At 49.9% G+C, this 14470-nt stretch overlaps 1 protein-coding gene across 1 annotated transcript in view; it reads right to left on the bottom strand.

Moving 5' to 3' along the window:
- Nucleotides 1-3794: 3794 nt before the first annotated feature.
- Nucleotides 3795-14470, bottom strand: part of TLL2 (tolloid like 2) — a 132251-nt gene continuing 121575 nt past the window's right edge. The window contains exons 19-21 of the mRNA XM_067709854.1: nt 11409-11622; nt 8787-9037; nt 3795-7228 (exon numbers count right to left, since the gene is read on the bottom strand). Coding sequence (XP_067565955.1) covers nt 7094-7228; nt 8787-9037; nt 11409-11622 — 600 coding nt within the window. The 3' untranslated portion in view covers nt 3795-7093. The remainder of the gene's footprint in view (nt 7229-8786; nt 9038-11408; nt 11623-14470) is intronic.

Below are 14470 nucleotides of genomic sequence, written 5' to 3'. Positions count from 1 at the left end.
CCGAACTCTTAGGGAATGTATGTTCCAGCGAGGCAGACGGACAAAAATCTGAACTAAACAGCAAAAACCACTGTGGAGGAGCAAGCGGGGTGTCAGGGAAGAGTGACTGGGGTGACCAGGAGGCAGTTGCTTTAGACGTCTCTGAGAGCTGACATTTAAGATGCACGTGAAAGATGAGAAGAGGGTCCCAGGCGGAGGGAACAGGAAATGCAAAGTCCCGGGGAAGAAGCAGGCTTCGTGCGCTGGGACCAGAGGGAGGCCAGTGTACCTGCAGGGAGGGCCCTGGAAGAGGTTAAAGACAGAGTGAGCTAAGGGCCCGTGATGTGAGCAGGCAGTGCACGGTAAGATTTCCACGTAGAGCAATGGGAACACCTTCAGGGCTTTTGAGAGGGAGAGGGGATGATCTAACTGATGTTGACAATATTACCTGGCCCCTCTGCGGAGCCTGGTTTACAGGGGACACAAGTGTTAACCTGGAGACGGGTTAGCAGAGCCCAAGTGAGTGGTGAGGCTGGCTGCCCTGGGACGAGGACAGAGGAGATGGAGAGGAGTCAATGGGTTTGTGGCTTATTGTGGGGATAAAGGCAGTGGGGCTTGACGATGGAAGAAATGTGGGGCAGGGGAGGGGAGAGAAGGGGAGGGGAGACGAGGGGAGGGGAAGATCGGAATGAAGCCGACTCCTGGGTTTGGGGCTTGACTAACAGGCATGGAGGCACCAACTGCTTAGGCAGGTGATACTGGAAAACGGGGTGTGGGGATCCAGGCACTGGGATGCTGTGCTGAATAAGACCTACGTGGCCTCTGCCTCATGGGGCTTCCAGTCCCCAAGACGCCACAGTGACGGCTAAACTGAATCCACAGGTGCCTGGACGTTGGGGAGACAGCACAGTTCAGAGAGGCCTGTGTGGAAAGCCTTGGCCGCCCTTCTGGACCGTGTGAGGTCTTAGACAAGCGAAGTAACTTCTTCCAACCTCCGCCTGAATCTATCAAGTGGAGAAAATACAGTTTACAATGACTGGACTATTTAAATCAGCACAACTGGTACAAATTATGCTTCTAACTTTGCTTGGTGGGCATAGACTCACACCTGGACCAGAGAGCTGGACCAAGGAACTTGAGTTGGTGGCCCCTGTTCCCTCTGACTAGGCTGTCTGTGGATGGGCAAGGCCAGCAAGGTCCTTTTGGACTCTTTTTGTTTGCTATGCATCCACTGATCACCAGCTCTCCCTCTGACGGACACGTTACTTCTTTAGAAGAATTGCTAAGACCTCCAGTCAGAGGGTGCTCTGGCCTAAGAGTCTGGGTCAGTCGTGGTTCTCTGGTCATAAGCTTCAAAACAGACTCTTTTTAATTTAAGAAGAAGGGGAATTGGTTGGTTGAGTGTAGGGGAGCTCACAGAAAGAAGAGAGGGCAGGGACCCCAGCTCTGGGTTTTCCTGAGGCTTCAGCAGCAAGGACTCCTAGATAGTCCTCTCAGGATATCCTCCCAGGGAAAACCAGCTCCGAAGTAGCTTGGCCCTTTTGCCCCTTGACCAGGACTCCAGTTCCAGGAAGACGATCTGATTGGTCTTGAGACAGACTGGGATCTGGGACCTGGGGTCCTTTGCTTCAGGGCTTGCCCCTGGACAAAACCCTCCTCAAGCAACAAAATACAAAGAAACTATAAGGGGCTAAAAATAACTGTGTGCATGTGCAGTTGGGGCAGATCATGAACAACAAGATACAAAAAGACCAAAAAACCCAGCTGCCACTTCTGAGATGTCCGAGCAGAAGCAGGTACTGTGCATACACCCTGCACGTGGTACCACCAGCGGGGTGGGCAGACCACCTGAGTCACCCTTCTGGCCTGACCCTCACCTCTTATAAGGGACGAGCTCGTCCCCTCAGAGAGTGAGCAAGAGAACCTGTTCCGTGTTTTCGCTCCCTGGCGCTGCAGCAGGAGTCCCAGTAAGGCCTTGCCTGAATTTCTCATCTGGCCTCCTATCAATTTCTATTGATCAAAGAGTCCAGGGACCCTGGTTGGTAACAGTCTGGTTTGGGTCATGTGCCCAAGCAGGACCTAGGCCTGGCTGACAGTCTGCCCAACGTGGGTCCCTCCAATGTGAGACGAGATGGTTCTGCAAAGGGAACTCGACATCATCACGCAAAGAAGAGGTTATGGGCGAAGTGAGGTTATCGGCTCACTTCCTCTGGAAGGTATCGGATCTGAGAATTATCACCTTAGAAACTGTAGAAGAGATGCCCTTAGCGGGTGAGAGGTTAGGGCTGCCAACCCTGCGATTCTCTAATCATTTGTATTTAAACCTGTACAAGCCCGATCACACGGATAGTTTGCCAGGCGACAACTGGTCAGTTTAAAAAGCTGGTCCATTCCAAATAGTAGGTGGTCTTATTCTGGTTTTAAAATATCTTTATCTGAAATATCAGTAGGGAAGTAGTGATGAGGTAAGCTGTGAAAACACACAGAAGGATTCTGGTCGTTTCCTGACCTATGAATGTCACACGTGAGAATCATTGGTGGGATCCACCAGGCAGTTCTAGTTCATTTGATTCTTAACGGGAGTTATGAGTTGTTTTGGCCAATGCCATGTGGGTAGAAGTGATGTGTCACGCCCAGGCAGCCACGAGAGGCAGTGTGTGATTTGTCACGCTCTCTTTCCCTCTGCCACAGAAATCAGCAAGCCTCCAGGTAGCAGCTGCTCCGTCAGCCTAGTCCTGACTGAGGACGGTGTGGAAGGGCTTCCGGACACCAGAGACGAACACGTAGTATGAACAAGAGATAAGTCTTTCTTCTGTAAAGACCCTGACAGGTGAGGGTTTTTTGTTGTTGTGGTGGCATAAGCTACCTTATCCTGACAGATACATAGAGCACTCACACCCCTGCACCACGGGGGCTCATCCTTTAGGTACTGGTGACTGCAAAAGGGCAGAGAAGTCATAAAGCCTTGACACTCTACGTAGAGCACAAAACAGTTGCGTGTGTTAGTTCTGCATTAAGACTGAGTGTTTTTAAAAACATGGCGCCATATTACCCTTCCCTGATTTGACCCACAAAACTGCAAACACACCCTAAAGTCTCTTCATCTGGTCAACCCCAAAAGACCGTCCTTGATCAGACGGCGTCTCTGTCCTTGTGTTAGAAATGGACCCTGTATCAGCCAGGGCCCCCACAGGAAATGAGTGATATACTCAACTAGCTATATTTAAGGGGGCTTATTAAAAGGACTATTTATAAAGGTTCCCCTTGGGGAATAATGCAGCACGAGGGTTAGACGGGCAGAGTGTCATTTCCCCCCCAGGTCTGAAGGGACAAGTGAAAGGAGTGGCTGCCCGAGTCCAGAGAGAAAGCCCCCTTATGGGAGCCGTGACCTTCAGTTTTAGACATCACATGTGGTCCTCAGGCTCAAAACCAGGTGGAGAGAATTGCTGAGGGACAAACGGAAGATGTCTACCACATCTAGCACTGTTACAGCTGCAACCAGCGCCACGATGTCCGTGTTGTCAATTTCCAGACTGTTTGGGTCCAAGAAAGGGGCAACTTTGAAGCCCTCTTTAGCTTTGCTCATGACTTTCTGGGTCCAACAAGGAGCTCTGTTCTGGAGCCAGGCACTGGGTACTCACCAGAGAGTAGAAAGCCAGAGAGAGGGTCCCCTTTTTTTTATCTCCTCCCCAAGTTCTCGTGGTATTGGAGAAAATGATCACAAAGATCTTGTCTGAACTTATGATACAAACCCAGGACACATCAATAAATCCTCATTCTTTAATGAAACACTTCTTTCTAGACATATGTTAGCTCCTCTCCCCTTTCCCTTTGAAACTGACAACATTTCATGAAATGTACAATTACACAAAATAAAAAATACAATATATTTATAGATAATGCTCTAAATGGTTTTTCTTTTTTCTTTATAAAGAATCCTTCTAGGCATTTGGGATTATTTTTCAGAAGTTCAGTCTACAAAGGAAACTTGAAAAACATATGCTGAAGCCAAAGGAACACTTGTTGACACACTGGACAATAACAATACCATGAATTATCTGAGATTTATCAAATAGACCAGATCAATGCAAACCTCAGTGTGATTTGCTAGTTAACAAGATTTTACAAATGATTTAACCAGGCTGAGCATTTCATGAGTAATAGGAAACTTAACTTTAGAGGAAAATAGTCTTACAGTGAATCGATGCACAGCCTCATTTACTGTTTGGAGAAATTCCACAAGCTGAAGTTAATTCCAGATCCTTACCCTTCCCTGGGATCCAGGTTCTAGCATCTACTAGACCAGATTACACTAGAATTGGACCAGGCTGAAGACCCAGACCCCAAATATTTCATCGGGTCATCAAGATAATTCTCTGAACTGAAGCCAGTCTTCTTGGAGCTCTGTGACAGCCCCAAGGACAAAGCAGGCAGGGGTAATGTCCCCTGGGATATGTGCAGGAAGGTCACTGGGCATTTGGAAGAGCCAAGGCAGGGGCCTGGGTCTTTCTGCTGAGTGGGCTTTCTCTCGTTGAAGCCAGCTGTGCGTTCGTTGCAGAACCTGCACTGTGCGTACGTCCTGTGAGTCTGAGTTTCCAAGGGGAGTGGTCTGGCCAGCCCCAGATGAATCAGAGCTTGTCTTTTCTAGGAATACGTCACTCACAGAAGGCCTAAATAAAGGTTATCATAAGAGTCCCATTGTTTCAAATTGGCCACAGGTTGATAATTGTTGAAGTTGTGTTTTTGAAAATATTCATACTAGAGAGAGAAAAATAAGTACCATTGTTTCATGAGGGTGGCAAATACTGAGGCAGAGCTGACTCTGTTTCTGACTCCCTCTCACTCTTCCAGGGAATTCATTAATCTTATTCAGACTTCTAAAGGCTGAAACTACAGAATTTTCATGTTCTTGGAGAGAGACCCTTACCAGTCACCTTATGCATCCTGATTTCAGTTTCAACTCTGAAGATCAGATGGGGCAAAATAAAAGCCGCCAAAACACAGAAATCAGAGGAATGGAATCCACCCTATGAGGCGGGTAAGGCCTGAACCAGGGACAAGCTGCTCTATGTGCTGAATCAAAGATCCCCCGGAGGGCGTCCCTGGTGGCGCAGTGGTTGGGAGTTCGCCTGTCGATGCAGGGGACGCGGGTTCGTGCCCCGGTCCGGGAGGATCCCACATGCCGCGGGGCGGCTGGGTCCGTGAGCCATGGCCGCTGGGCCTGCGCGTCCGGAGCCCGTGCTCCGCAAAGGGAGAGGCCCGAGTACCGCAAAAAAAAAAAAGATCCCCCGGAAACAGGGGCTGTGATAGATCACAATATAAGAATGTAGGCTGGACCTCCGTTCGGGGCCAAGAAAGGCCAAGAGAGAGCTTGGTGAAAGAAGACCCACAAAACACAGCACGAGTCCAGAAGGGCCAGTCGGTCAAATCAGTGGGTCAGTATTTATCACACTGCATTGACTAAGGCTCTGACAGTTGATCCTTTACATTCATACATATATACAGACATATATTATTATTAATAATACTTTGTTTTTTGCTGTTTTAAGGAAAAAACAGTCCCATGCATTTCTTCTACCTTTCTTTGTATTCTTCTTTTTTCATCTTTTTTTTTTTTAAACTCCCAGCAATCATTTTAATTAGACATAGTCCTCTGGGAGTGTATGCTGATCTTTAAAAAATACCACCTTTACTCTTTTACAAATACTTTGTTTCAAATGAGGCTGATTCATCCCAAAGGAATTCTGGTGCTTGGGAGTGATCTCGGCTCTCACCGAAAACCCTCTCGTGCGCTGTCCTGTGTTCGATACCAACCACACGGGACTTACGGTCATGTAAACATTATTTAAAAATTATTCCAACATAAATACTCTTTTAAAGCTAACATACCACAGGTTTTAGCTCATAATGCCCATAGATGCCTTAATGAAATGCCATTCAAAACTACCTCACTGTTTAAAGTACGCCTGGAGGTTTCAAAATTATGTAAACAACATCCTCTACACTTCTCTAGGACAAGTGCCAAGTGTGGTGAATTCTGATTGCGGGTTGGTGACTGAGTGCTAGTTAGCCTGAGCAACGTCACCCATGCACTCTTGAACCCTACTGGTTTCAGGAAGTCAGTCACAGTAGACTTGTTCCACAAGGTGTTGATTCTTACATAACTTATAATTAACCAGTTTTCAATGATGTTAACCCCACGAGGGACCTGAATGGTCCCTCATAAGATGTCTTTGCACGTCTTGCAAATGCAGTTTGAGTTGGCTGTCAAGAGTCAAGGTCAACCACAGCAAGTGCCTCTAAAGCTGGAGGAATAGATGTTCTCAGCCCATGGAATTCCAAGGCCAGGCGGAGTCTTCTCCAAGTCAGCGAGGGCAGGAGGACAAGTCAGGATGTCTTCCTGGCAGATTAGGGACTCTCACCAGCAAATGTTCTGCTGAAGTTACAGCAGATGCCTTAGTCCTTTAATGCAGTTAGGGATGGGGGAGCCCAACGTGGGCAGGGAGAGCCGATGATGCAGAGGAAAGGCTGGAGGTCTCCTTGCTATGTGACAGGGATCCTCACACACCAGCTCCCTCCGTGCACTGCTTACTGTGATGCCTTTTCTAGTCCTGACACCCATATTCTCAGGTTTCATGGGTGACGTGTCCCTGGCAGAGAGATAGCAAAAGTCTCCAGCCAAAGCTGTGAGGAGCACATGCGCTACAGCCAGGCTTTTATCCTCATTGCGCGGTGTAGACAGAAGATGATCCGAGTCTCCAGGACACGGTCACACTGCCTGACACCTATGGAAGCCCATCCGGAAATAGAGGAAGGACCCACCCAAGAGTGGGCTTTTACCTCATAGGAGCAAGGGACAAGGAGAATGAACAGGCATAGCTTGAATAGTCAGGGACATCAAATCTTAAAAACTCCATGATTGATAACATTGCAGCTGGAATCAAAGGAACATCTTCTCTCCTTGTTTTGGCCGAACTTCATCAGATACACACACTTTCAAGGCTAAATGTTGAGTTTTTGTTTGAGAATAATACTGCACACTGCTTTAAGGAAATTCACAAGGTGCCATTGTTATAACAAAAACATTCTCATTTCCTGTTTTCCAAGCACAACGTTATTTCTTCATGTGCAGGGCATCCTGGAACTTGGTGCTCGTGTACTGGGCCTGAAAGCCCTTCTTGTTGATGGTGTCGTCCGTGTGGAATCGAATCATCAGAGAATCCCCTGCAGAGTAGATTTCTTCCAATGGCTGAGGGGAGGAGAAAGGAAAACCAGAGGGACTTTAAGCCAGTTGGCTGTGGTTGGAGTTTAAAATAAGGAGAATGAGACAGAACTTTACACAAAGACATAGGATGGCTGACGATGCCGCGAGGCATCCCTGGCACCAGAGGCTCTGAAGGGCAACAAAACAAGCTCTTTTTCAAAGGAAAGCTTTTCAAGATCTGCTCTAGAGAGCACCCCCGCCCCCTGCCCCAGCCGTGCTTTTCCAAAGACAATCTGAAATGCATAGCTCATATAGAATCTGTTATTTATTAAGTGCATAGATTAATTAAGTGCACTTCTCTAAGCACTTTCAGATCTCATCTCATGTAAACTTTACAACAACTTTGTAAGGCAGGTTCTATCTCTATTCTATACTTGAGGAAACTGAGATGAGACTCAAGTTCACACAACTAGATAGGCTGCAAGCTCAGGTTTTTCTCACTGTAACGTGTATACCATGAATCACCCGGCTCTAGGGTCGCCACTGTGATGTGTCTTCCAGGAGACCTAAGACAAAGACCACTGTTGAGGTCCATGTCCTGTCCAAGGACAAAACATGGGACGGAGCCACTACATTTGTCAGAAAGGTTTTGCCAGGTGGTGGATGAAGGGGAGCCAGGTTCTGAGGCTGCTGTCTGACAGATTCTAACGGAACCAAGCTGGGCTTCCCGTACATTTCACTGCTCAGGACCCTCCGAGGTTTTCCTCTGCATGTGGACCCCACAGTTTGAAAGACTTCAGCTCTCAAAGGCACTGCATCAGCTAAGTCACACTTCGGCATCCTTTCTTCTTTGGAGGGTGAGAGAAGATGAAGGGAAATTATTCAAAGACTCATGCAAATGCCAGTTTGAGGTTCTGTTTAGCACAAGCACTAATGACTCCAAAATGATTTAATGTAAGTCCAGCCAGTTGCAAAGAAGCTTGAGTGATCAGCCCTGGAGGTGGACGGTGCCCAGCATGGTACAGCCAGAGAGGGCCCAGGACACTGAACTGGCTGGTCCACACACTGTCACTGAGCACCAACTACGTGCCAGGCCCTACTTCAGGCGCTGGGGAAATAGTGATCAAAACAGGCCTGCCCTGTCCTGAGGAGGTGGCCCAGGAAAGAGGTGATAATGAGAAACATGATCATGACCTTGAGCATAACTAATATGTTTGGAGTAAAACAGTGATTCATAATTTTCACAGGCATTTGGTTTTATTGGGAGAGAGAATTGTGAATATGTGGAATATGCAAAAGTATAATAAAAAAAATTTTTAAAGCCTGAAGGCTAAAGAAAAATGGGTGTGGGGGGGTGGGGGGCGGGGAGAGACAAACCCTTTGCAAAACTAGGCAGTCCTAAAAAGGTCTTGCTCTTACCTAGCTGACCTCGGTATTAGGTCCCCGGTACCTCCCAACCTCCTCTGCGAATACCCTCCAGTTTCCCTCTGTGCTCCAGCAGAGCGGGTCTCCTGGCCGGTGTTATAAGCAGCAGGGACCCTGACGCACGTGTGTCTGACCCAACAGCTCCGCGGCCCGCCTCCCCCGCATCCCCGGGACTCACCCCGGAGCCGCAGAAGCGGCCGAGCCTGGGCGCCGTGCTGTCGTAGCCATCGTACGCTTCCATGTAGTCGTAGCCACAGTCGGCCTCCTCCTCGACCTCAAAGGTCCGGAATATCAACTCCACGCCATAGCCGTCCTCCGCCGCGATCACCCAGTCGCAGCGGGCCTGGCTCGGGTAATTGTTGTCCCCAAACTGGGCATGGGAATAGAGCTCTTTGGTCTGCACTTCGGCCTTCAGCCTGCCCCCGCACTCTAGAGCGGAGAGAGAAGCGCGATGCCCCCTCCGCACAGAGAGCGCACGCTCTGCATCCCCTCTTCCCGGCCCCCCGTTTCTCTTCACACCCTCCGTACAGGCCAGTTTTCTCCACGAAGCCTGGTGTGTGCCCTGTGCGAAGGGTCGGGAAAGTTTCATCAGCCCATTTTACAGAGGAGTAAAAGAGATCGAGGAGTTTCAGGGCTCACTGGCGAGTCCAAATTGACCCTTACGTACAAACCAAGGTCCTGTGTTCCCAGATTGGGCCATAAGGAGGCCTCGGGGAATACCGGGGCATGCTACTGACAAGAGCCTTTTCCTCTCTCCAGTTATGGAGACGTGGGGCCAATGGATGATTTGCCCGCCTGGTCGCTGGGATGTGACGGATCATTACCACTTTACTGCGTGGAAGCGCTAGAAGCATCTGAAAAGGGCTCACACTTGCGCGGCCGACTTACTGTAATTCGTTATTTTGCCAGCAGAGGGCACCAAAAGCACATCAAAACTGCTGGTGAGCGCTCAAACCAGAAACCTCAGAATAGACCTGGCTGGAGCCTGCATTTGAGAGCCTAACTATAGGCCAACTTTGAAACCCCTGTGAGTGTTACAGGCGAGCTGCGCCGTGTACTTTGGACTTGTATTCTGTAGCCTTGGCTTCTGCGTTTTTTCACTGGGGCAGTAACTCTGGTTGGCCTGAGTCCCATCCTACCATGTGTCTGGGCTGCTAGAGACCACATAATAAAAATGTGTAAATGAGAGGGATGGGGAATTAGAAAGCAACAGAAATTCTGAAGGCAAATTCCTCCACAGCAGGTCCTCAATGTGTTCCATGCCTCCTCCCTCTGGCGTGGCTTCCACACTATCTGGTAACGTTCCCCAGCCCAGCTGGAGCTCCATGTCCAGCCTGGCCCCAGTCCTGTCCGGCTGCCAACTCTTAATCCCATGTGTGCTCTAGCTTAGAATTTCTTCCAGATCTGAGCTGTCTTTGGGAAATTTCAAATTCTTGAGACGTGGCTGGCAAGGAAATGGGCACTTAGCAGGGCAGGATGCCTTCCATCCATCCTGCCAGATCCCCTCTCCATTCTTCCCCACCTGCTCTGGGCCCCTGGAGGCAGACCTCTGGGTCTACATGGATGAGCCCTTTGCCTTCATGATCCAGCCACAGGGAACACCAGCAGATCACAGGAGGGAGGAGGAAGGTCAGGGCATTAGTCCCAGGCCCCCTCCTTGCCTGGGCCTCGCTCCTGTTGGGGGGCCCTCTGTTTGCTCCCCTCTATCTCTAGGCTCCAGGAACCGTTCCCTCCTCTGGTATCCAGGCCAGGGGTAGTAACAGCCTTGCAACCTAGCCCTGGTTGCTGCGCTGTCCCCATGGTGTCCTCACACCCTGCCCACCCCTCTGTAAACAGTCCCTTATTAAACTCTCTTCAATTAACGATTCTACCTGAGTGTGCCCCCATTGCCTGAAGGACCCTGACCTACCCTGAGCACCCACACTCAGTCCGCAGGGACAAGAGGGTGAAGTCACTAGTTAGTGGCTTTTAAACTTCACCGGGGAAGTGACAACGCAGCCGTGAACGGTGGGGAGTTTTCTCCCAGGCAAGGGCCAGCCAGACGGAGAAGGTGCTGGCTGTCATTTTGTCTCACCTGATTCATGTTTTCTGGTTCTGGGAAAAAACTGGGAGGAGGGGCTGTTAAAGGGATCAGAAAACCTCACAGTGATCGTCATCATGATCTCAGACTCTGAGTGGGCTGCACAGTCACCGCTTTGCCAGAGGGCCAGGATCAGAGAGTCAAAGTTGCTTCAAGGGTTCTAGTCCCAGGTTGTATCCTTTAAATGGCTAAAGAGCAGAGCCAGTGTTCTTACTGACTTTCTTCCGTTTAACACAGTAAATAATGTAAGTTATATGCATAAACATTTTCCTCCAAAGGGCTGAATAAAGTTATTTATTTCAAGTGAGGAAAAATAATGGGGAACAAAAACACTTTTCATTTTCTGGAACTGATCCTTGGAGGGTACAAAGGGCTACTCTCCACCACTCAGCACCCAGACTCAGGGTTTCACAGACCAGCAAAATTACAAGTAAAATTTTAAAGGCGGGGTGGGGGGCGGTGGGAGGAAGAAAGAAAGGGAGGAAAGAAACATGGCGCCGACAAAGGGTTGCCCCTTTCAAAGGTTGTCAATGAAGGACATTAAAAGAAAACAACCCTACACCTATGGTTGCCCATGTTTCATTTTAAAAGGGACATGTTATCATACACTGCTCATCCCCCATAGTCAGAATTAAAGGTGGTCCTTCCCCTGCCTTGATCACCCATCTATCTCCAGTCCACATGGGGATCAGCTGAAGGCCGGGCTCCCAGCCCACGCACCTGTGCTGTGCATGGCTTGGAATCCTCTCCTCTGCACCGAGGCGTCTGAATAAAAGCGGAGAAACAGGCTGCTGCCCGAAGCCACCACGGGGTCTGGCTTCTTGCTGCCGCAGAAACGGCCGAGGACCGGGGCCAGGCTGTCGGGCCCATCGTGAAGCTCCAGGTGGTCATAGGCACATTCCTGGTGCTGCTCGATCTCAAACTCGTTAAACGTCTAGGGATGGAAGAGCAGAAAGTGAGGCAAGGTCACTTCAGCTGGGGCGGGCCCCCCTCTCCCGCGGTGGGAGAGGAAGGGGCACGAGGACACGCATCTGCCCAGCCAGCTGTGCAGGCGGCATGGAGCCCGTGGTGATGGTGGCCACATCTGTTGAGCAGGTCTCCAGCTGGCCCCTCTCTTGGTCCCCAGAACAACCCTATGAGCTGTTGCTACCACGACCGCTTTGCGGATAAGATGGCCGGGGTCAGAGCGTTTCGGTGCTTGTTGTGCTCCTCTGGCACATCCTGCGGCTTCTCCCTCAACGATGAGAGCAGCAGGGACCAAGGTGTTCACTCTGAGCCAGGGGCTGTTTTAAATGCTTTGTAAGTAGTCATCCTCACGACCCTGTGAGGTGTCCACCATGAGAACCTCCACCTTACAGATGAGGAAACTGAGGCACGGGGCTGTCGGATAACTTGCCCAAGGTCACACACTGGCAGAGTTGGGCCATGACCAGGAGGTCAAGGAGCCCTTGCGCTTAACCTCTGCACTGCACCGTGTGAACGAGGCTTCATGAAGTGCGCGCTACTCCACGTCATTGTCCTGAGAGTGGCTGGCCAGAGTTGAATATTTTTTTCCATGCAGAGCCCTGCATTTTCTCACTCAGTTCTGATAATACTGTAAGGGAAGAGCTACTATTATCCCCAGTGTGCAGAAGAGGAAACTGGGTCTTAGGAAAGTTAAGTGGCTTGCCTACGTTCAGACAGCTAGAGAAGGATGGAGCTGAACTGGACCCCCAGCCAGCCTGACTCCAGGCCACACTCCTAACCATCACCAGGCTATACTGCCTCCCTCCTCTCTGTCCCCGCCAGACCGTCCCCTGAAGCAGGCCAGGGCAACCCCATAATTCCAGGCTGTAAACCAGGCTCTGCAGCCCCAAATGTAGGGCCTCTCAGGTGCTAGGACTGGCCGATGGCCTGCCCATGGCTACGAGGGGGATGGGACAAGGTGAGAGGGGACAGTTTAACTGAAGACTTGGACCCAATGACAGAGAGGGAGAGAGAACATTAGCTGGGGGTTGGAAGGGATCGCAATTCACAAGAAGGGGCCCGGGGTGACAGAGCAGAGATGGAGTTAGGGAGAAATAGAGGGGCCGTTGGCTTTCGTAAGAATGACACACACATCTTGTGTTTGAGCTTTGAAATGGGCAAAGCTCTTCACACTTATAGGAAGGGAGGTGGGGCCAGAGAGTTGGGGTAGGGATGGTGGCCAGGAGTAGGAAGCGGGGGCTGGTGGGACCAGGGTGAGCAATGCAATGGGAGGGTGACGGTGGGCCAGGGAGACGGGGTGCTCCCCAAAAGTCCATAGGACACCCTGTGGCTATCCCTGTGCAGTCAAACACTAGCTTCCTGGTAAGTATTCAGCCCACACTCTGGTAGCAAAAAGGTAGAGCATGATCAGTGTACCCACCATCCACCTCCCAAGGAAGCATTTAAGAACTAGCGCATATGCATGTGCCTCAGATCAATTGGAGATCTGGGTTCACTCTGGCCACTGTGATCGGTTGCTTTATTTCCTCAGTACTGTAGAGAACAGGAAAAGACGTTTGGGGCAGTTAATAAAACCTTGTGGCCCTTCCAGGGAAGCGCCGCTACCAGTTGTGCAAATTGCGCGTTCCCAGCCCCAGGGCGCGCCATTCCCCCGCGGTCTTCAGAGATTTGTGTTGCCATGGCGATCGTCTTCCGGCAGACGGCAGCCTTTCTCTAATGCACTTGCTTTAATTCACCCTCGCCCAGATTCAAGGCTGTTCTGACTGACCCAGGAGAGCAGCCGAAAGCATTTCCTACGCGGACAGCCATGCATACGAGGCGCCCACGTGGGCACCCGTGGTCAGGGGCCCTGCCTTCACCCCTCGATGCCCCAGGCCTGCACCCGTGCCCAGCCTGGGCGCCCATTCATCCACCTGTCCTCCTCACCGCTCTCGCCAGTAAAGACCCACGCAAGTCCCTGGGTGATCGTCTATTTATCATCACCTTCTCCTTTGTTCTCTCCCCTTCTCCCTGCATTATTGGTCCATGATGCAGGGGGACATCCATATACATTCTGAAGAGCTTAGCTATCTCCAGAGCTAGAATGACCCATTTAAAAACTGTTTGTCTGCTGGAATACAACAACTTCTCCGGAAGGCAAGAGGGCTTGTTTTACACTCCACGATCTGGGAGCCCCTGGTGGCTGAGAAACAAGACTTGTGGGAAAAACTCATTTCTCTTTTGAAATAACCGAGCATGGTGCGCAGACCACCACAACCATATGCGTGGATGGGACTTTAAAGAAAGGCTGGGAAGATATATATTTTTAATTCAAGAGAGAATTAGCATACATAACTTAACCTCCTATTGTTAACTGGAAAAAATGTAAGTCGTAGAAGAATATGAAAAATAGAACCCGTTTGAGAAACGTGAGCAAGAAAAAGGGTACGTATTTGCTCCTGTGCGCACACACACAGAGATTTCTGGAAGAATTCACAAGAAAATGTTCCGAGAAGTCATTCCTAGAGTGAGCATGGGGATCTGGAAACTTGATTTCCACTTTCCAACCCTCTGACTGACTACATTTTTTTTTAACCTTGAGAATGTTTTGTTTTGTAAAATATTGTAACTGGAAACTATTGAATCTCAAACAGCGCTTGAAATCTGTATGATGGGTGCCAGGTCATACTGACACCACTGTGAACAGGTGCTATTTACAGAGCTTTTCTCACCCACCACCCTGGGCGGAGGGCTTCAGGTGCCTCCTCTCTTAATCTGCACAACAGCCCGGAGAGGTAGGTTTCATTAGCAGCCCCATATTCCAGATAACAAAACTG

Source organism: Pseudorca crassidens, chromosome 16 (assembly GCF_039906515.1).
Source record: "Pseudorca crassidens isolate mPseCra1 chromosome 16, mPseCra1.hap1, whole genome shotgun sequence".
NCBI classification, from domain to species: Eukaryota; Metazoa; Chordata; class Mammalia; order Artiodactyla; family Delphinidae; genus Pseudorca; species Pseudorca crassidens.
Note: the sequence above shows the minus strand (reverse complement) of the source record. Positions and strands in the feature narration are given on the sequence as shown.